This window comes from Rhinolophus sinicus, chromosome 15 (genome assembly GCF_057876585.1).
Source record: "Rhinolophus sinicus isolate RSI-liver-muscle chromosome 15, RSI-T2T, whole genome shotgun sequence".
Lineage (NCBI taxonomy): Eukaryota > Metazoa > Chordata > Mammalia > Chiroptera > Rhinolophidae > Rhinolophus > Rhinolophus sinicus.
Window position 1 is genome coordinate 28421115 of NC_142515.1, and position 21166 is coordinate 28442280.

The window sequence follows — 21166 nt, forward strand, 5'->3', positions numbered from 1 at the left end:
GAAAAGAGCAGAAAGCAAACTGGGGCCCTGGTTTTTACATAAAATCCTTATGCTACAAATTTGTTTATGAGGCATGCTATGATCTCCAACATCAAAGGTAGGAAAATGAGAGAGAGAGAGAGAGAGACAGAGAGAGAGAGAGACAGAGAGAGACAGAGAGAGACAGAGAGAGAGAGAGAGAGAGAGAGAGAGAGAGAGAGAAAGAGAAAGGTTGGGCTGGGATAAAGCAAGTGCAGAAGAAAGCTCCCCTTCCTTTACTTTCCTTAGGCTGGAGCTGCCTCAATTCCATGCACTCAAAAGAAAAGGGAACAATGCACATTTTCTCACAGGGCGATATATTTTCAGGGGCTTCCAAGAAGACTATCTGTGGTGACAGAGCCAGGAGTGCAGTTTCCAGGCTCTTGGACTCAGGTGGAAAGGTGCTCACTCGGGTAGTAAATGGCCATCAACTGTGATTGGATGGCCATCAGCTGTGGCTAGTTGGCTGTCAGCTGTAACCAGTGAGCCATTGGCCTCTAATATAACTGCTGTGGCTAAGCTAGCAGAAAATGGGGGCTAGCAAGAAGATGGTGGCTGGCAAGCGCGTAGTGTGGCAGAGTGTGGATTGCGGATCGTGCGGCTCCTGCCTCCTGTGTCTCCAACCCAGCGGCCAGCAAGACTATAGTGATATGACTCCCCTACCTATGGCTCCATGGGTGTTCCTTTTTGGCCTCGCCATATCCTGTGTTCTTATGCGGGGTGCGGGACCAGAGACCCCGCGTGACTCCCTGCATGACACCATCCAAACAGAAGGCAACGAAATTATTTATGACAAAGGTGAGGCCCCTCAGCGAGTTTTCTCAAAAATGGGAAATTTAAACTTTATATATTCATTTTGATGATATTTGTAAAACAAATATCTATATCTATATCTATATCTATATCTATATCTATATCTATATCTATATCTATATATCCTCCTAAGACATGGTACAATCATCGCTAGGAAAATATATATATATATTTATGTATTCTCAGACCCAACCCATCCCTCCGCAAATCAATCACTCCAATTTTGGTTTGAACCTGGGGATGGAGGTAAAAGTCCCCATCTCATTAGCATACACTCACTTTTTTCCTTTCTCCCCACTATTTCCAGCTCCTCCAGCTTAATGACACTGAGAGGGTCCTGGCCAGGTTGCACACAGCAAGTGGCAGAGCGTGACACAGAAATTCCCTGTAATAAGATCAATGGCATATCCATAGTTGACCGCTAGAAGGGGATGGGACTAGGGCACTAAGGGGCAGTAGTAAAGGACACCTCAATTCCCCCCCCCCCCGTTTCCACCCTGCAAAACCTAGACAAATAGTTCCGCCGCTCTCGTCCACTTCTACAGCCTCACAATGAACACAGTCTCCTTCCCCTCAGCAATCACAGAACATGGCAACTTTAACGAGTAGCATTTCCTAGCTGCCCTCTCCCTTAGGTGCTTCTCATTGCCCCTGACAGCTTGCCCCTGGCTTACCATTTACTAACACATCCTAGTTTCTGCTGGGCAGTCTCCTGCACACTGCAAGCAATAAATACCTGTAGGACAGACAGATGCAAAAGTTGAAAACAAGGTATATTCCATCAATAAGGGAATGATTAAATAAGACATGGGACAATCATAGCCAGGAAACCTTTTTTTTTTTTTTTTTAATGACTTAGAAGTAGATAAATTTACCTGGAAAGAGTTCCAGAACAGACTGTTTCATTTTTAAAAATAAAAATAAAGAACCAAACATATTATGAGCTCACTTATATAAAACAAAACACACACTTGATGTACGTGTGTATAATTATATAAATACATAGAAAAAAAGTTTGTAAGCATATCCACCAAACTAGTAACAATGCTTACTTCTAAAACAGAAAGAATTGGACAGGGATTAATAGGGGCTTTCATTTTATCTGCAGTGTTCATCTTCTTTACAATCAAGAATGTGTTGATGTATTATATAATTAAAAATTGAAAATATAATTTTTTCAAAACCTGAAATTATTATATTTTTCATCCTGTAGAACTTTGCTTTAATGAGTTAACAAGCAAAGGAAGGTAGTGGAACTATTCCCACTTGGGCAAAGGTTTGTTGATCCTCCTTATCTCAAGTTAGAGCCAACAATGCTAATGATTCTGAATAGCGTGGCCACTCCTTGGCCATCCCATCCCCTCCCACCCACGGTTTCAACTATCACCTCTCTGTGGATAACTCCCAAATGCCTCTTTCCAGACACAGCCTCTCCCACGAGCTACCACTGACTTTCCAACTTCCTGTTGGGTAGAGCCAACACCTCATGTACAAAACTAGAGTCCTGTCCTCCCTCCTCTCCCTAATTCAATTCTTCCACCTAACTTCCTTCTTCCTATTAACTGGTACCTCCTTTTTCCCAGGAACCCAGAAAGGAAACTTCCCAGTCATCAATAGGCCCCTTTATCCACACACCCACCCAACTAGTTGTCATGTACTAATGATTTCTCTAAAAGTTCTTCCCAACTGTTAACTCCCCTTTGTTGCCATTGACACCACCCCAGTTCAGATCCTTTCCATTTGTCACCTGGACTAGTGGAAATTCCTTCTGAATGGTCTCCTTGCCCCTGACGTCACTGATCCACCTGCTAGATGCCTGACTTCCCATTTGGTGAAGGCCCAACATTCCAACCTGTTGAGGTCATTTGGAGCCTCCATTCCATCACCTACTGTATTAGTTATCCTCCCAACTTGGAGTCATCTGCAAATTTAGAAAATAAGCTTTTATGCCTTCATCCAAGTATTTGATAAAAATGTTAAATAAAGTGGGCTGAGCCAAAGACAAGCCTCTGGACGACAGATCTCTTTTCAAGGGAATCCAGAGCTTATCACTGGAGAAAAGAAAGTAACTTAGAAAGAAAATTAGTGTCAGACATTCTTCATATATACCTTACAACAATTCCTCGTACAAGGTATTATCCTAATTTTAGAGGTTTTTAAACTGAAGTTGAGAATGGTTAGGTAACTATGGAAAGCCTCATAGCTACGAAGTGGTAGAGTTTTTATTTGAAACCATGTCTGTTGATTCCACAGCTCATGGTTTTTCCACCACATTGTTGGAAACTTCCATGGGTCTTCACCTTCTGGAAGATAAACACACACCTCTTAATCTGCATCGAGAGCCTTCCACATTTCAGCTTCAAACCTGCCTTTGTGACAGTAGAGACTATACCTTGTATCAAACACAGTAATAACGTTTTACAGGCTTTATTTCATTTAATCCTTGCCACAAATCTATGAGGTAAGTACTATAATTATGTCAATTTCATGATTCTGAAACTGATGCATAGTGAGATTAAAAATAGCTTAATCTGTACATCAAAGATGATCTCAAAATAAATTTTTAAAAAATAGCTTAATAAAGGTTATCCAGCTGGTAAACAGCAAAGCTGGATTTAAAACCAGGGTCTGCCTGACTAAAGAGATATTTAGGAGGTAGAATGGACAGGAAGCTCTACTCACACAATCAACATGCATTTACTGAGTACCTTTGTCACAGCCTCAATATTGTACTGGGGCTGAAGATAATAGAAGTGAACACCAACAAAAGTCCCTGCCCCTGGCTTCATGGAGCATATGCTTTATTGGGAAATACAGACATTAAAATGGAAGGTAGCAGAGTGTGGGGAAAACTGGGAAGGAGAAGCCCCCAGAGCTAAGAAACCATGGACTCCATGGGGGTGGCCTCAGAGAGTTGAGGTTTCTGGTATTGGCAAGTGGGTCAAAAAAGGTTCTTTTCACTGCAATGGGGAACATGGGAGAAACAGGTTTGAGAAAAGACAGAGTTCTACTTCAGACACTAGTTTTGGGGAGATGTCTCACAGGAAGATAGATATCCAGCTGGAGTTCAAGAGTGAGGAGAAGGCTGCAGAGAGCTTTGCAATCACTGATGTAAAGGTTAAACTCAACTCATGGAGATGGAGTTGAAACTCTAAAGAACCCCAGCATAGGTATAGGTGGGGTGAACAAGGAAAGAGAGAGCTTCAAAGGAGACCCTGTCCACCTGGCCAACAAATGCTCTCCTGTGAGCCTTCTAAGGTTGCTTCACTTCTTCCCAGGTAAAAACACCTTTCCATCAAGCCATAACCTACCTGGGTCAAGCCATTGCTCTGCACCAGAAAACTCCAGCCCAGAGCTCCCTCTCCTGGACTCAAGCCACGTAACAGCTGGCCCAGGATTCAGAGGTTTCTTGGTAAGGACAGCGAAAATTTCAGGTATTTGTGCGTTGTCTCCCTAGCTGGACTGAAAGATCTTTCATGGCAAATCCTGTGTATAAAATGAAGAAGGAACGCAGCCCACATACTCTTTACAGAACCCACCAGTAGTACTAATTTCACAAAGTGTACTAAAGCCATCAATCAGTAGCAGAGCATTGACGTGAACTAGTTCCTCCAGATGAACCTGAATGCCCTCCTCAGCACAACAGCAAACAATGTCCTGGGCACTGTCCCAGGTGTTCCCCTGAGCCTCTGCCCTGAATAGAGCCAGTCACAAGGTGAGCATTTGCTGCCTCTCCTGTGCATTCTAGTCTATTCCTTGGAACGTGCTGCCTTCAGTCCCAGCAGCCCTTGTTTCCAGATTCTTCAAGTTGAAAAGAAATGTCTTCAGAAACGACGAAATAAGAATGAAAATGTTATACTAGAGAAAACACCAAGGAGTAGCAATTAGAAACCTCTCTCCCATGAGCTAAGTCATGGAGTTTTAACCAAGCCCCTTCACCAAAATATTGTCAGATTTTACAACTTATGAATGATTCCTCATTCCTGGTGTTTGGTATTACCCTTCGATAGATAAATAAATGTCTGAAATATTGAGAAAGGGGAGAGTAACATCTTGTTTCACAAATTACAGAAATTATTAGGTTCTCACCTGCATTATCGTCTGGCTTAGGTAAGCTCAGGTGGGCAGTAACTGTGCGGGTCTTACTCACCTAGGATTTCCAAGCGGAATTCCTGTCCGTTCTCAGGAATTTTTTCACTTTCCCATTCCCGAATCCTGAGATATAAACTGTTTTCTGTTCTCCATGACAAATCGTTTCCACAAAGTGACAGCCGATACTACCAACTACCTGGGTTCTAGGAGCTGATTTTCCCCATTTCCCGACCAACTTTTCTCCGGATTTGGGAACGGGAAAGCGAGATAAAATTCCTGAGAACGGGCGAGAATTCCCGCCTGGAAACCTTATACTCACCAGCGTCCCCTATCAGCCAGCATAGCCTGACATACAGGAGTGACTCAAAATGACTGCTGAAAGTATGTATGACTACTGACTATCCATAAGAAAAGAAGTGGGAAAAAGCAAAATTATAGAAAAAAAGGGAAAACAGGGAATGAGGGACAACATGTAAGTAGCAAGGGTGTGAAGAAAGCAAAGGTGAAAAGACAACCAACCACCTCCTTACATCCTAGGCTCAGATTCTCAATTTCTCCACAAAGACTTTCACATTTAGCTAAATCGTTGGGTCAGTTTCTCAGGCTTATAGGCTCTGGTACAAATTTAAAGTATTTGCCCTTTAATATTCTTAAGTCTTGTAACTGCTTTCTCTCTTTCTTTCTATATGCTTTAGGAACACTTTAAAAAACAAAACAAAAACCTTTCACTTAAACTAAGACTTGACATTGAATTTGACTACTCCTAGATTCTAAGGTAATGATGTAGCCCAAGCTTTGGCTTTTAGGTTTGCTGCCTGGCTGCTTAACATTCCATCACTCCATAGAAAGATCCACATTCCATGTCTAGGATCCTCAAGGATGGTGCCTAACCCTCTAAGAGTAGAGTTCCAATCCTGCCTATCTTATGAGGAGCACAAAGAAATGAGTGTCCCAGTTCAAAAAAAAAGAAAACAGGCATTCCATTTTCATCTCACAGGATAAGCAAACTTACAGACTACCCATGATTAACAGTAATACTTTCTCCAAGAGCACAATCCTCAATTAACCAATCTGTGGTGGGCACTTTATTCTCCTTACTCTCGCCCACATAAACACTGTCTCCAGTTCCTCACTCCATCTGAAGCTGCCCCTGTCACTCTCAAAAAAGTCCTGGGGGTCTCCTGGAATTCAACCTATGCATACTGAGGCGCAACAAGCTAATTTTAATATATCCCTTTGGTGACCGGGGCTAAAATATAGCTATTTTTTAAAAAAATCCAAAGTAAAATCTAAACATGTTCTAGATTAATCTCTATTTTAGCACTATATAACTCATTAACAAAATGATAACAAACTGCCACAACAAAATCGCAAACTTGCTTTACAGGAAATTTGTTAACATATCATTAGGTCAAATGTGAAAAAAGCACACAATCAGCTCAAAGATTATTTTTTTGGCATTTGATAAAATTCAACTCCCTTAAATTAAAAAAAAAAATCTATAAATATCAAACTACTTCCTCAAAGTGATTTAAACTATTTTAAGCCAACATCATACTTACTAGTGAATTTGCAAAACTAGTTTATTCCATTAAATTCAGGAATAAAATTAAAATTTATTATCTTTATTCTTTGTTATTAATGTCCTAGAATTTCTGATTTAAAAGAGAAGTAATCTTTATTTGTGGACAATACAATTCTCTACCTAGAAATGTCAGGAGAATCAGCTAAAAAATTAATTGGATTAAATCAAATACATAAAACATTTTTTAAAAAGTGAGAAATATATGATTAACATGAACACTATTACAAAACTTAACTGAGAGATATAAAAACATTTGAGTAAATTAAGAAATATACCAGTATGGAAAGACTAAATACTGTAAACATTAATTCTTCCTGAATCATTATATAGATTTACCATCATCCCAATCAGAATCAACAGTGGATTCTAGAGATTTGCACAAAATGTCTCAAAATTTAATTTGCAAAAATAAGCAAGGAAAAATAAGGAATATTTGGATAATTATAATGAGAGAGAACTTGCTATATGTGATATTAGTATGTCATTATATGGCTTATATAATTAAAACAGTGTGGTACTCATTCAGTGATTTACAGATGGCTACCTTAGGCCTAAAACTGACTTTAAAATACACAAAATGAGGTTAGAAATCATCTAGGATTATCCAAAAAATGTATTACTTAAGGAAATTACATAAGGACTATAAATATATTTGAGGAAATAAACATATTATTAAGAAAGATTGAGTATTTAAAAAACAAGTCAGGTATTCAAATCATAATATGTACACAAAAATGATTCCAAAGGAAAAGTTTAATGTAACTAAAAGCCTAGAAAGCTAAAAAATAAAGTTAATCACAGAAAGTAGACAAAAACTACAAATTTAAAGACCATGGAAGCAATCATTGGGAAGAACATAGATCTCTCTGTCATACGGACATAGAAATTTTCTGTACATTAAAAAAACATGATAAACATTTCAAAACTATGATGTTCATTAATATTTATATAGTATCCCATAGTGTAACTAAACACAGTCCACTTAATTATAATTAACAAAGTTAGGTGAAGAAGCGGTTATAAAACATGTAAGCATGATCTCAATTCGGGGAAAAAACAACCAGGAAAAAACAACAACCCTAGAAAACCATGAACCAAATGTCAGTAATTATTCTAGATGATAGAATTGCAGATGACTTTGGACTTCTTTGTTGTGCTTTTCTCTATTTCCCAAATTATCCAAAATTAACTTGTGTTATTCAGGAAAAAGTGCTAATTGAGAAAAACAGCATCAAATGACAAAGACAGGAAAATGCTTGCAAAAAAATATAATAAAGGTATGTTGTATTCTTAACTCATTAAAGAAATCTCAAGTAGAAGAAGACAAATGGATACATTTAAATGATAAACCAAGAGAAAGCACTTGATATATATATATGTATATATATATATATACATATATATATACATATATATACATATATATACATATATACGTATGTTTTTCATTTCTAGTAATCAAAGAAATGCACATTTAAACTATGAAATACCAAGTTTTGCTTATAAAACTGGCAAAAATGAAAAATAAGAGATACCACAAAACCTGTATCTTTCACTGGTGTACAACTGGAAAGTTGTACCACTGTAGTCCACCATTAGAAGTACAAATTGATACAACCTTTTTGGAGAACATTTCTATGGTATGTATCAAGAGCCTTTAAAAACGTTCTACACCTTGACCTAATAATTCCACTTCTAAGACCCTGTGCTAAAGAAAAGAATGACAGGTCTGGACAATGGAGAGTTCTTCGAATAGAAAAACATTGGGGATCAACAACTAAATATCCAACAGTAGAGGAAAGGGTAAGCCCTCCCTTCAAGACCCAGCCACTGAAATCAAGGTTTGGAAACAGTTAATGGCATTTTAGACCACCTGGCTGCTTAGTGATAATTCATTAGAAATAACGCAGCACGGCCAGAAATAATCACACTCTCTTATCCTCTGTAACTAATTTGATCTGGGGTTGCCTACTTGAGTCGGGAACACACTTCACCTGTTGTCAGCCATCCCATGCCTTGGCGTTGGTGAGGCCTGGCCCATTCTCAGCCGTCGCAGACGGGGCTGTCAAAAACCTAGATCCAGGTGATGTCATGGGAGAACCTGCAAAGCTGTCCGACTGCTAGGTTGCACGCAGGGCGCAGGAAAGTCGCTTTCCAGAGTTCTTTTTGCCAATTTATATAGTTTCTATGCCCACAGCTCAAGTTCTTGCCTTTCCTCTCTTAGGTTTAAATAACAACTGAGCATGTTTCTTTCACCACTGCCTCAAGCTTTACCAATCCTTCCCACTGTGAATTTTAAAACCATGCTGGAGGCGCAGTAGAAGAAAAACTTCAAGCATAGGAATAAACCAGGCTGAGTTAGGAACTAGTTGGCCTGCTGAGAAGCAGAGATGTGAATCTGAATGGGCTCACGCCCCAGCAGTTAACAAAACTGCAGACCAAGTGAGGCTCATGCTCTGCCCTGTCATCCAAATTCATTCTGCCTTTGGGGAGAAAAAAGGAATACAATTTCAGGCCAAAATATTTAACTTCTGTGAATTTTATCCACTCTCTGAGATTGACAAACCAGGCTATTAAAGAGTGCTTCAGTTCTTCCAAGCAAACGTTTCATAGGTGAAAATATGTTCATCAATGAAATCTGAGTTCGTGTTATTAATAATAACAAATGAATTGAGACTTTCTTTAGAAATGACAGTAACTTGAACCAATTCCAGTGATATCCGAATTAAACTGTGTTATATGATATTTTAATCCCAGATGTGTATAGTGTGTACTTGGTCACATGTGTTTTTCCCAATGATTTTTTTTCCATTCCCTGGATTTTCCATAGTCAGTTATACTATATAGTTTAAACTTAAAGTGAAGTCATCAAAACAGAGTCTCTCCTTGCTTCTGCCTCTTCCCTAATTCTGAATATAGCCGCCTGACCATTTTATTATTATAATGTCGCTGTTCTTACAAAGCCATAAAAATACATACATGCTCACCATGTTTTGTTATAGCTCTGGACTTGTATGGATCCACAATCAGCCCCTCTGAAGGAGACTTTCCAGTATTTATATACATGGAGCACATTTCATTGGGGCCACCACATAGCAGAGCACTCCATAAAGCTGGCAACAATACCAACACTGGGTAGACAATGGCCCTGTTTGACCAATAACCCTGTCAAACTTAGTCACCCTGCTTATGTTTACGTTTGGTTTTGTGTTATTTTCTTAAGCCCTAAGGGTAGAGGGGAAAGGATTCAAGAGTATAAGTCTGTACTATAGACCAAGTGTCTTCCAGAAGGAGCAGAGAGAAGACTGGAGCTTCACTCTGCTCTTCCACCCTGGCCCCTACAGCTGGCAGGCAGGGGAGGAAAGGAAAAAAGTCCTCCAGGTCTTCCTGGCAGAAGGCAGTGGGGTCGCAGGCTGCTGCACCCATGAGAAGCAGCCCTGTGTCACTGCACGGGCATTTCAGTGACAACCAGGCAAAGAGAGAGGAATAATGGAAGTAAGACCCCCGAGCTGGAAATCACCAAAGGGCAGAACTCTATGAAGACAAGGGGCTCGATTCTTCTTCTGCCATTCCATTAGGAGACTCAGTAATAATAAAAATGATCATCAGAGCTAGTGCTTGCTGAATTCTTACTGTATATCAAGCACTGTTCTAAGCCCTTTACATGAATTATAGCATTTATTAGGAAGGTATTACTATTACCCCTTCCATTTTGCGGAGGAGGAAGTTTAGGTCACACTAGGCCAAGCATTTTGCACAAGGCCATACAGATTGTACATATATACTCCTAAGTAGTGGAGCCAGGATGTAAACAGATCTAAGCAACCAAGCTCCAGATCCCAAATTTATAAAATACAATTATAGAAAATATAGCGAGTTACACTTACAGATCCAAGTTTTTGAGCTACAGTTGCTATCATATATATAGTGCCTTGACTTTGGGTTTTAGTTCATCTCAAACTTCTCTCTTTGTCTCTTCAGCAACAGAACCCCATTTCATGCAAAATTTAAGGCAGAACCCCAATATATAAAATGAGTAAGAGCAGGGCTGCTCAGTAGAAGCAGGATAAAGAGCCGAGATCCCTGTCTCCCACCATCTCCCTTACCCAGCAGAGGCTGCAAATATACCTGGAACACAGTTTGAAAACCCTTGGTCCAAACCAATATCACTCTGAATTATGTGCTTACAGGACAAAAGAAGCACAACTAGAAAACCAACAACAGGCAGCTCAGCCAAAGGAAAAAGGGAAAAATAACCCCTCCAACAGCAGTCACAGAGGTACCTTGCAATCTGGGCCCTGACACTAGCCATCTCAAGTTTGAGCATTTGAGGGGCCAGAAGAGGTGGAATTCAGGGCTAGAGCGGAGATTCAGGAATGAAGCAAATCCAATAAAAAGGCAGAGGTGGGAAGCAGAGCCAACAGGGCACCAGGGCCAGCGGTCTGTGGTGAGAGAGGGAGGCTGCTGTAGGAACAGAGGTGGGAGCATGAGAGTGAAGCCAGCACAGGAACTGCTCCCAAAGCCAGCGCCTTCTGGCTTCAAACTGTCCACACGTATTATATGAGATAGGAATAGCAAAAACTTACCAATTACTTCAATAACCAATGTGTGTGGGGGGGGGCTATATCGCTCTCCCCCTCACCGATAAAAATATTGCTTTTTCCTTGCATATAGTAACATACCATTTGGTGGCTGATACTGTCAGACGTAACAGAGAGAAATGCTTGCCATTGGGAGTACTGTGGAAAACAGTTAAGAGTGCCACACTGCTTGGACTCACATCGCAGCTCTACCCCGTTCTAGCTGTGTAACCTTGGGCAATTTGCTTAACCTCTCCGTGCCTGTTTCCTCTTCTGTGATATGCAGATAACAAAAGTACCCACCTCAGAAGATTGCTGAGAGGGTGACAGTTTAATACATACTTAGAATAGTAACTAGCTAAGTTTGAACTAAATGCTGCCTATTATTGTTCTCTTATTTTGCTAGCTTTCATTTCACTCCTGACCATTTTCATTTTTTCTCTTCCACACCTTATTAGTTTCCTATTGTCGCTGCGACAAATTCCCACAAACCTAGTGGCTTAAACAATACAAATTTGTTATCTTACAGTTCTGAAGGTCAGAAGTCTAAAATGGGTCGGCAGGGCTGCATTCCTTCTGGAGGCTCTGGGGAAGAATCCGTTTTCTTCCTTTTTCCAGCTTCTAGACGTGGCCTGCATTCCTTGGCTCAGGACCCCATCCTCACATTACCCCTACCTCCTACTAGGAACTCTGATCCTCTTGCCTCCCTACTATAAGAAACCGCTTGAATAGATTGGGCCTACCCAGACAATCCAGGATAATCCCATCTCAAAATCTTTAATCACATCTGCAAAATCCCTTTTCTCATACAAAGTAGTATATTTACAGGTTGTGGAGATTAAGATTTGGACACCTTTGGGAGGCCATTAGAATTATTCAGCCTACCATACATGCCTCTCCAAAGCCTAAAATTACAGACTGCCAAAATTTAGGTAGGCCCAGAGGGAAAAACCAATAGTGTTCATGGCTAACTTTCTGAACACTGAATATATGCCTGGGGCTATGCAAAGTGCTCTAAGTGAATTATCTTACTTAGGTCTCATAGCAACCCTGCAAAATTACTACCTTACAGAAAGGTTCATTGGTTGTACAGCTAGTAGGTGGCAAAACCTATGTCAACCCAAGTAAATTTGATTCTAGCGCCCTTATATTTGGACCAACAGAATGCCTTTTCCCTATACTTTACGCCAATCCAACTGGGGGGGCACCATGACCATTAGCAGTCTTGGATACTGTGCCACAAGAAGCATACATCTCTTTGGATACAGAGAGACCGGGGTACCACAGAGCCCATGCTAAAAGGTCCACACGGATGGCTGAGCACTCAGAACATTTTCTTACAGGAGAAATCTTGGGGGTTACTCCAGAATTTATTCAAATGTAGGTTTGGACCAAAAAATCCATGGAGGGACCATTTCGGCCTGCCACTGTTTGGGGAAGGAAAGTGAAAAGTCCATTGCTGACCCTAGACCAGTCCTGCAATTCTAGACAACCTCCCAAAAGTAGAGAGAAACTGACAGTCTCCCCTGAAAGGCTTCCAACTAAGTCACATGGATCCAGGTCCACTGAAACCCTACCAGGAAGTCTCAGAACCCTGGCAGGCCACCAGAATGGCCCCACCCATAGCTCAATAGTCAGGATACACCAGGACCAAAACATTCCCTGCCTTTTAGCCCGCAACAGTTATGAGTATACAAGCCCCCATGTGCCATAGGTTTCAACAAGGGCCAGTGGTTTTACCAATGCCCACAATGAATGACCTCTTACCTACCAGTTCTTACACAGTGAATGGCTCCAAACCAACTCCTCCCCCCCACCACACACACACACACATACACACACACACTTGCAGAGCAGCCTTACTCTGTGCAAATACCTCCTCTTGCCCCGGCATCGGAAACATTCCCTGTTCTCTGCTTTAGAAAAGCAGACTTACTAGGGGGCAATAAACAGGAAATTTTTAATTTATGACTAACCTTGGGGTAGAAATCAGTACCCTAAATCATAGGCATTATTAACCCTTTAGAACGAAATTCCAGGGCAGGATTTCTGAGATGACGGAAATGTTCCATGTCTTTGTTGTCCAATATGCCAGCCACTAGCCACATGTAACTACTGAGCACTTGAAACGTAGCTAGTTTAGTTCATTTAATTCCAATCAATTTAACTTTAAATGGGAATAGCCATATGTGGCTTGTGGCTACCATACTGGACAGCACAGCTGTAGAGGGCTGGGTTCCAATCCTGGCCTATGAATACCTATTTCAGCCATAACACAGATGAATTATAGTGTTAATTAAAAACAAGTCTGAGTTCTGTATCCTGGGAGCAGAGCGGCCCACATGATGCTGAAGAGCGTTTTCTCTTCCTTTCTAGGCCTCATGGTCAGCTCACGGCAAAGTGCATCTTTGACATCTTCGTTCTCTATTCCCAATATCACAGCTGTAACTCTCCTCTTGCGGACCCCACATAACTTAGCTACATCCTTCCCTAAGCCCCATCAATACTCCCAGCCTTTCTATAGGAGTACTATGCTCCCCAATCACCTGTCTTCCCTCTCCCCAACCAAATTCCCACTTGCTCAAAGCCAAGAGCTCAACCAAATGTCGGGAGGAAAGTAACTTGATCAAACAAATTCATACTCTAAGTTGTTACTGTTTTTGCTGGCTTCTTCCCTGCTTCTCCTTTTGAACCCAGGAGCTCTCAATTGTTGTCTTCTCCCTGGACCACACCTTCCCTTGATCCCCCCCCCCAGCAGAGGTAGCCCAGGCAAAGAGAGAGGAGGAGCCCGGACTGAAGCAGTTCTCCTATATAGGCTACTTTCCAGCCAGGTGCATGGAAGGCAGGGACTGCTAACACACACACACACACACACATAGACACACACACACTTGCAGAGCAGTCTCACTGTGCAAATATCTCCTCTTACCCCAACATCAAAAACATTCCCTGCTCTCTGCTTTAGAAAACATCATGAGCAATTCTGTTCAATGTCCCTTTATTCACTTAGAAATTTACAGGTAGCAAATCGCACATCAAATGAATTTTTTAAAGTATACAACAAAAACCCAGAGAAGACTGTGACTAAGAACAGTTGCAAATAGAAAAAGAAAACCAACCACCTTCACTGGAATCTAGCTTCACCGCAACCCACTTGAGCATAGAATTTTTAATGACACAGGTCAACCTTGGAGCACATCCAAGGAGCTTATGTTACTAGAAAGACTGGAAGAACATCCCTCCAGCTCAATCTCACTGCTTACTTGGTCTCAAGGCATGGACCAACGATGATTATTATGCACAGCCCCTGGGCATACGGAAAATTTCCACTGTGGGGCTGTAAATGGAGGACAATGAGAATGGTAAATATTATGCTTTTCTCTAAATCTTTTCGATTATATTATCTCCTTCTTCAAAGTAGAGACTTGTGTTGAAGAACCAAAGTCTTAACATTTAATACCAGCCCATCATTATTTTCTAGAAGGCCTTCTAGGTGCATGCACTGTGCCAAGAAAGCCACAGTTAATGCCTTTAGTAGGGAAAAATGAGATGTCTACATAAATAACTCTCAAAGAGGGCAGAGAGCAGAAAGGCAGGAAGGTAAAGTGCTGCAGCAATCAGTGCAGGGGAAGCTTGATGATTTGGGGCTGGGGTATCAGAGAAGGCTTCACTGCCACAAAAAAAAAAAAAAAAAAAATCAGTCTGAAGACTGGTTAGGATTTATTGTGATGAAACGGGGCAGGAAGGGTATGGGAAGAGGAAAGGATATTCTAGATGGTTAGCATCATCAGGCATTCTTCAGAAGGTATTTGTGAAGACATGGCTGCATACAGCGTCCAGAGAGAGTCCACCTCCCCTTCTCCCCAACGACGACTGGGCCCCTGCACAGTTATCTACAGGGTCACCTGCGTCCATCACCCAAGACAGACTCTCAAAAATTCTCCTTGAGGGAGTCCAGCAATCTTCGCCTCTGTTGTGCCCATTCTGTGGCAGTGGCCCCACTCTGTCCCTACAGGGGTTCTTACAAGAAACATGAAACACACTCATCTTGCACAGATCTAAATGACTCTCCGGCACATTTTGCATAAGGCAATTAAAATTATGAACTATGTGCAAATAAAACGTTGCGATGAAGTGAACCCTACTTAATTAACATCTATTCAGGCAGCTCACTACTTAAAAGGATACTGATAAATCTTGAAATGATGATTTTTTCCTACACTGAATAATTGGTTGAGTCAGTTGAACCAAGCGTCTCATAACTTAAGCACTAGGCAAGAGGGGGGAAAACCCATAAATTTATACTGTGCGTTTAACATTGGCCACCACGGAGGACTTCTAGCTCTAGGTTATTCCTAATTGCATTAGAGGACTTGAAGAAGTAGCCATACTTCTCGTTACCACTTAAAGTGAGACCCCGTCCAATGTTGTATGTGCTAGGACTTAGTATTTAAATCTCTCCAGGAACAATTTCTTGAGTACCTTCCTTGGAATACGGTTGTTAAATACCTCCACAAAAAGATCTTATATTTTCTTCTTTGCACTGGCCACCTCCACACCGTACACACAAAAAGAAATGGGGACCTGAGGTAAACATCTGAAGGAGTGAAGGAGGCACTTCGCAGGGTGTTCTCCAGCCCAGCGAGGGCTGGCCTGCATTCCCTCGGTTGTCGGGTCGGGGTTCCGGTAGGGGGGTGTCAGAGGGAGTGGGGACACACTTCCGCCAGGTATACAGAGTTAGGCGACCTCCCTCGGCGGACCTACTGGATTCCGAGCTTAAAAGCCCATCTCTCCCCTTGTCCAAGCTTCAGGAACCGAGCTAGAGAGTTGTTGCCTCACCTTTCCTCTTCTGGCCAGTCGCGCCGGCGTCTCCAAGTGCAGCGTCTCCCCTGGACGCGCCTGTCGCGAGCGGCGTCGAGTGTCCCGCTACTGTATGTCAGCGGCAGAGCGGCTGCCAGGAGAGCGCAAGAACCAGGCGAGTGCCCGGGAGGCACAGCCTGGGGCGCGCCGCCCGCCGCCGCTCCCGCCCCGCAAGCCCGCTGGGGTCCGCTGCCCCCGCCGCTGGCCCGCCCGCCCCGCGTTCCGGTGTGCGCCCAGCCGGGCGCCGCTCCCTCGCTCCGCGCCCGCCGAGCTCTGCGCGCTGCCCGGACGGCGGCGCGGGCGGCAGCGAGGCCCCCGCCCTGGGCCGGGCTTTCCCAGAACTCGCCCGCCCCGGGTGAGAGGCCGCGAGCGCCGCCGCGGGCCGCCGGGCGGCGTGGGGAGCGGCCTGAGGCGGGCCCGCCCCCGGCTTCGGGCAGCGCGGAGAAGGCGGGTGTGAGGGGCGGACCCGGCTGCCACCTCCGCCTGGCCGCTGGCAGCGCGACCCCAACCGGGCGAGAGCCCCGGGGGGCCATCCTTGGCCCTGGCCCAGGTAGGAGCTGGCGAGAGCGCTGCCTGATCGCCGGGTTCCGGGGAGGGCGGGAACTCGGTACACCTCAGGCCGAGGGAATTTAGTCTCACAAGTATCCCCAGGGACCATCCCTGTTTGACAGGGAAACTGAGGCTCGTGACGGTTAAATTAGTTGACTAAAGTTACTCTAGTAAATACAGCACCAAGCCTCCAATACGTTTGGTCATTCATTCCTTTAACAAATATTTATTGAGGACCACAATGTGCCCAGTACATTGGCTCTGGAGATACTCCTTTTGCTGCTAGGTAATAGTGGCCGCACAGGTCTGTGGACTCCAAATCCAGTGCTCTTTCATTGCTAAAGCAAATATGGAGATGTTCACCGCTGCCGGAAACTATAGGCTCTTCAGGGAGCTTTCCCTAGCGCTGAGGTGTTTTTTTTTGTTGTTTGTTTTTGTTTTTAATTAGTTTCAGGTGTGCAAAACAATGTAATCGACATCTACACCCCTCACAAAGTGATAACCCCCCTCTAATCTACTACCCCTCTAATATCCTATATAGCTGTTACAATTCCATTGACTCTGTTCCCTATTCTGGACTCCACATCCCGTGACCATATGTACACATATACATGTTTAATTATAGTTGACATTCAATATTATACCCGGTTGGCAATCAGGAGAGGCAGGGGCCTGGAGAAAAATCAAATTATTGTCCCCCTCCCTTGACCCTAAACCTGTTCCTTGTCTTTCTTTACCTATTCTAATGGACAAATGACCCTTCCTTAGGTCTGACCCCTCCTCCTACATTCAGTCAGGGCCAGTTTCTGTGGTCCATATTCCCTTGCATCTGTCCTCTCCTTGGACTGAATCATCCCTTACACCACAGCCATATTATGCTTTCTCTTCTACGACTTCATTCGGCACAGAAACCTTCATTGGCCTCCTACTGCCTTTCAAAGTAACTCTCTATAACTGTAGAAATCCAACATGTCCTGGTTCACATGGACCATCCAACATGCCTCCCATTCCAACTCTACCTTTTCTTAGCCTGAGCCTCTAACTGGAGCATCACCACCTCTTCCCACACACTTTCCTGCTGCTTAAGTTTCGCCCTTTCTTTCAGGCCACTCTTAAAAGTGACCTCCCTTCCTTTGAGACTCCAGGGCACAGGAGTGGTTGAAAGCAAGAATGCACAGGAGGGTACCAAAGAATTCTGCCTATAAGAAAAATATGCCAACTTGGTCCTTAAACTGTTTTGCTGGTTTTTTTCACCACTAGGATTTTAGTGAAAATCAACATTACCTCCTCCCCTGTGAGCTGGTTTTGGAGCCTTCTCTGCAGAGGACTTTGAGGAAACTTTGCTTACTAAGAGCTTGAGATCTCAGCTCTGGAGCAACTGGGAGTGGCCATTCACTTCAACTCCTGAGCCTACACTGTACTGGACAGGCGAATGGAGGAGCCAGGAAAAAGGAAGCATCACTGACAATAAACAAGGTAGGCTATTTATTTAATATACAGTTTCATGTTATGGTTTTATAATGCATTTAATGAATCTAGTAACGTCAAACATAATCAATTACCTGGCGTCCCCAAATACATCTATTTTTTTAAAACATTAGGCTCATGGGAATTAGATTGTTACAAACCGGTGGATGCACAAGCAGTTAACATCGAATCCTCCAAATGAGTCACTGCACCGTTATTATTCAAGGCAAGTCTAGGTCCATTGGGCAGGAAAGTTATCTGAATGTGACATCAACATCACACCCCATCCCTGGAAAAGGGCGCCTTCCCCAACTCTTTGCAAAGAGAGCAGGTCCAGATCAATGTCCTTTGCTCGCCCCCTCGCTCCCTCTCCAAATGAGACTGGAGAGAGCCGTGTCCCTGAGACTGCCTCACCGCATTGGAATGTCTGAGCTAACAGTGCTTCCAGAGGGTTCATTGCTCCTCTAAACAGCACTGCCCAGACTTTCTGGAGATTTTAATTCACTCCCCAACCTCGCCAACAGTTGCACACAAGGTGCCTTTTTTACACCCTTCTCTCTGTTCAGTGAAACACGCAGACCATCTCAGGGGAACAATGGCTCCATTCAAGACTTTTTCAAAAGTACAGCATATAACCTCCATGCTGTGAGTTGCTGCCAGCCATTATCTGGAGGAAGAAAGACTGTCAGATAAAATGCCTGTGAATTGGGGGAGCACTGGATAGTTTCCATGGAAAATTCGGCTTCAATAAACTTAGTTATGCATCTTTCTATACAAGACCATTCTGCATAGTCAAAAACAACAAAGAAAACAAAAGCCCCAAGAAAAAATGCTGTGGAAACTTTATTTAAATATCATGCATATATATTTCAAATTTCAGCAGAGAGCACACATCTCTTTTGAACTTGTTACATAATGGTCTCCAGTCGATGGAAATTGATTTAAATAAGTTATGAATGTTGGGACTACAGAATTCAAGTCATAAAATCATTTAAAGAAATGGAATCATATCCCTACTTTCTTCCTCTTCCATTCTGTAATTTTTCAGATGGGGGAATGGTCTCTGACTTCATAGTTGTTGATGCCAACAGGAGGCCCCACATCCCCTACTACACATATTACAGAAAAAAAAACATTGGCCCTTTGCCACACTCCAAAAGCGAGCCATCAGCTAACCCACAAACAAACCTTCTGAGGTTAGGAACTGAGTAGTCAGTACAGGCACCATTGACAAATGCATTGATCTTTGTTAAATGGAAGCTAATTGCCAAGTAGAGGAATTTGCCAACAGACATCTGGGTAGCCTTGAAAGCCAAGGAAGAACTGAAGGAACAAGCCAGCCCTTAGTTTAGGAGTTGCCATTTCCTCACATTCAAGGTCACTGCATCAGATTGTACTGGGTTTACAAGCTGTCTGCAAATATACTGGTGAGTTCAAACAGTGGGGAGAGGGCCAAAAACAAGCTACCCAGAGTTATCTGATATGTGAGAGTAGAAGTACTAAGGCAGTTTGATGTTGATGGAAAACAACCTTGTTAAAGCAGTAAGGAGCTCTACTTCTGTGAGGTAGTTAGGAGTGAGGGTGGAGGACGTCTGGTGGAAACAGTGAGTGAAGCAGGAGAAACCATCCTACACAGTATCTCTCACATAGCAGTATTAGGGGCACAGACTCTGGTGTGGGACCACTTGGGTTGAAATCCCAGATTCAACCTCTAGGTATGAGCCCTCCAGCAAGTTATGAGATGAGATAAAAAAAAAAAAAAGCGATGAATGTTTAAATTTAAAAATGTATTACAGTAAAAGACACATTGCCATTAATCCCCCTCAAAATACTCTCCCTCACTTTGCACACACTTATCCCATCGTTCTTGCCACTTTCTGAAGCAGTTCTGGAAGTCCTCTTTCGTGATCGTCTTTACTTCATCCTCTATCATGACAACACTCCCTGTCACACATCGCTTCTGGTACAGCATTTTCTGTCAAATAAAAACATTACGGTGCGTCTTCATCCACATTATTCACTGGATCTGGCACCATGCGACTTCTGGCTGTTCCCCAAAGTTAAAATAACCATGAAAAGTAAATGTTTGTTGACGTTCTCACTAAGATCCTTGAGCATACTTATAACCATTGTTTTGTACTCTGTATCTGGTAGGTTGCTTGCCTCCATTTCATTTAGTTCTTTTTCTCCTGTTCTTTCATTTGAGACACATTTCTTTGTTTCCTCATTTTGGCTGCCTCTCTGTGTTTGTTTCTATGTATTAGGTAGGGCTGCTTTGTCTCTCAGTCTTGGCTAAGTGGCCTTATGTAGTAGGTGCCCTGTGGAGCCCTGATACAGTCTTTCTGGTCACGTATTCCAGGTGCTTCAGGAATGTTCCTTGTATGGGTTGAGTGTGCCCTCCTGTTATAGTTGAGCCTTGATTGCTGTTGGTATGTCAGTGGATGGAATTGACCCTCAGGCTGATTGGCTGTGGGGTTTGCCCACATCCCCAGCTTATGGGCTGCTGTGTGGCGGGCTTACCCCACTGAGTGGGATTCACCCCACTGGGCTCTGGTGCCTATTGAGACCACCCTTTGTATATGCTGCTTTTGGGGCTAATTGGGTAGTGCTCTTCTGTGGTATGAAGCTAACCTCTAAGCACGTTGGCTCTGGAGCCTCTTGGAAGGGGCTTTGGTGCAGGCCCAGGTCACCCACTGCCTGTGACTTGCCAGGGAATACCTGGTAGGAGCTACAAAGCAATCCGCAGTTGCTTGATGCCTGTGCTAAATCTGGAGGCATGTGAGAGAGGCCACGTTGCAAACTGAGGACATCTGCTACCAGTACTGGGCCTGGGGTGGCTCTGCAAAAAGCCAGGACACCCCAAGGCCGCTGCCACCTGTCAGCTCCCCTAAGGTTCAGCCACTGATAGAGCCTCATGCAATATGGAAGTTGGATGAGGCAGGGTCTCACGGAGTCACTAGAGTGGGAAGAGTTGTAGTCACCTGGTTAATGTAAATTCTAGTTTGGTGCCAGTGCTGAGCCTGGAGCTACTCAACAAAAGTCTCAGAGCATACTAAGACCACCACCCGCCCGGGGCCTGCCGGACTCTGATAGTTTTCTAAGAAAGAGTACAATGCTGGTGGGGCTGGCTGCTTACGGAGAAAGTGCCTCTGGTGTGGGGGGAAGTGGGGTGGGGAGGGGTCCCAACAGAGCTCACCAGGCC

The 21166-nt window shown here is 43.3% G+C and overlaps 2 protein-coding genes across 5 annotated transcripts in view; one reads left to right on the plus strand and one right to left on the minus strand.

The window, feature by feature from the left end:
• The window catches only part of PLCE1 (phospholipase C epsilon 1), a 290230-nt gene extending 274120 nt beyond the window's left edge, over nucleotides 1-16110 (minus strand). For 2 of the 4 annotated variants that reach the window (XM_019739801.3, XM_019739784.3), the window contains exon 1: nucleotides 15928-16110. The gene's annotated coding sequence lies outside the window, so the exon portion shown is untranslated. Of the gene's footprint in view, nucleotides 1-1505; nucleotides 1568-15927 lie in introns of all 4 variants that reach the window. The other 2 variants (XM_019739792.3, XM_019739811.3) reach the window with 2 other exon arrangements.
• LOC141572919 (uncharacterized) overlaps nucleotides 14432-21166 on the plus strand; it is an 87223-nt gene continuing 80488 nt past the window's right edge. The window contains exons 1-3 of the mRNA XM_088792649.1: nucleotides 14432-14450; nucleotides 15894-16498; nucleotides 17758-17973. Coding sequence (XP_088648775.1) covers nucleotides 14432-14450; nucleotides 15894-16405 — 531 coding nt within the window. The 3' untranslated portion in view covers nucleotides 16406-16498; nucleotides 17758-17973. The remainder of the gene's footprint in view (nucleotides 14451-15893; nucleotides 16499-17757; nucleotides 17974-21166) is intronic.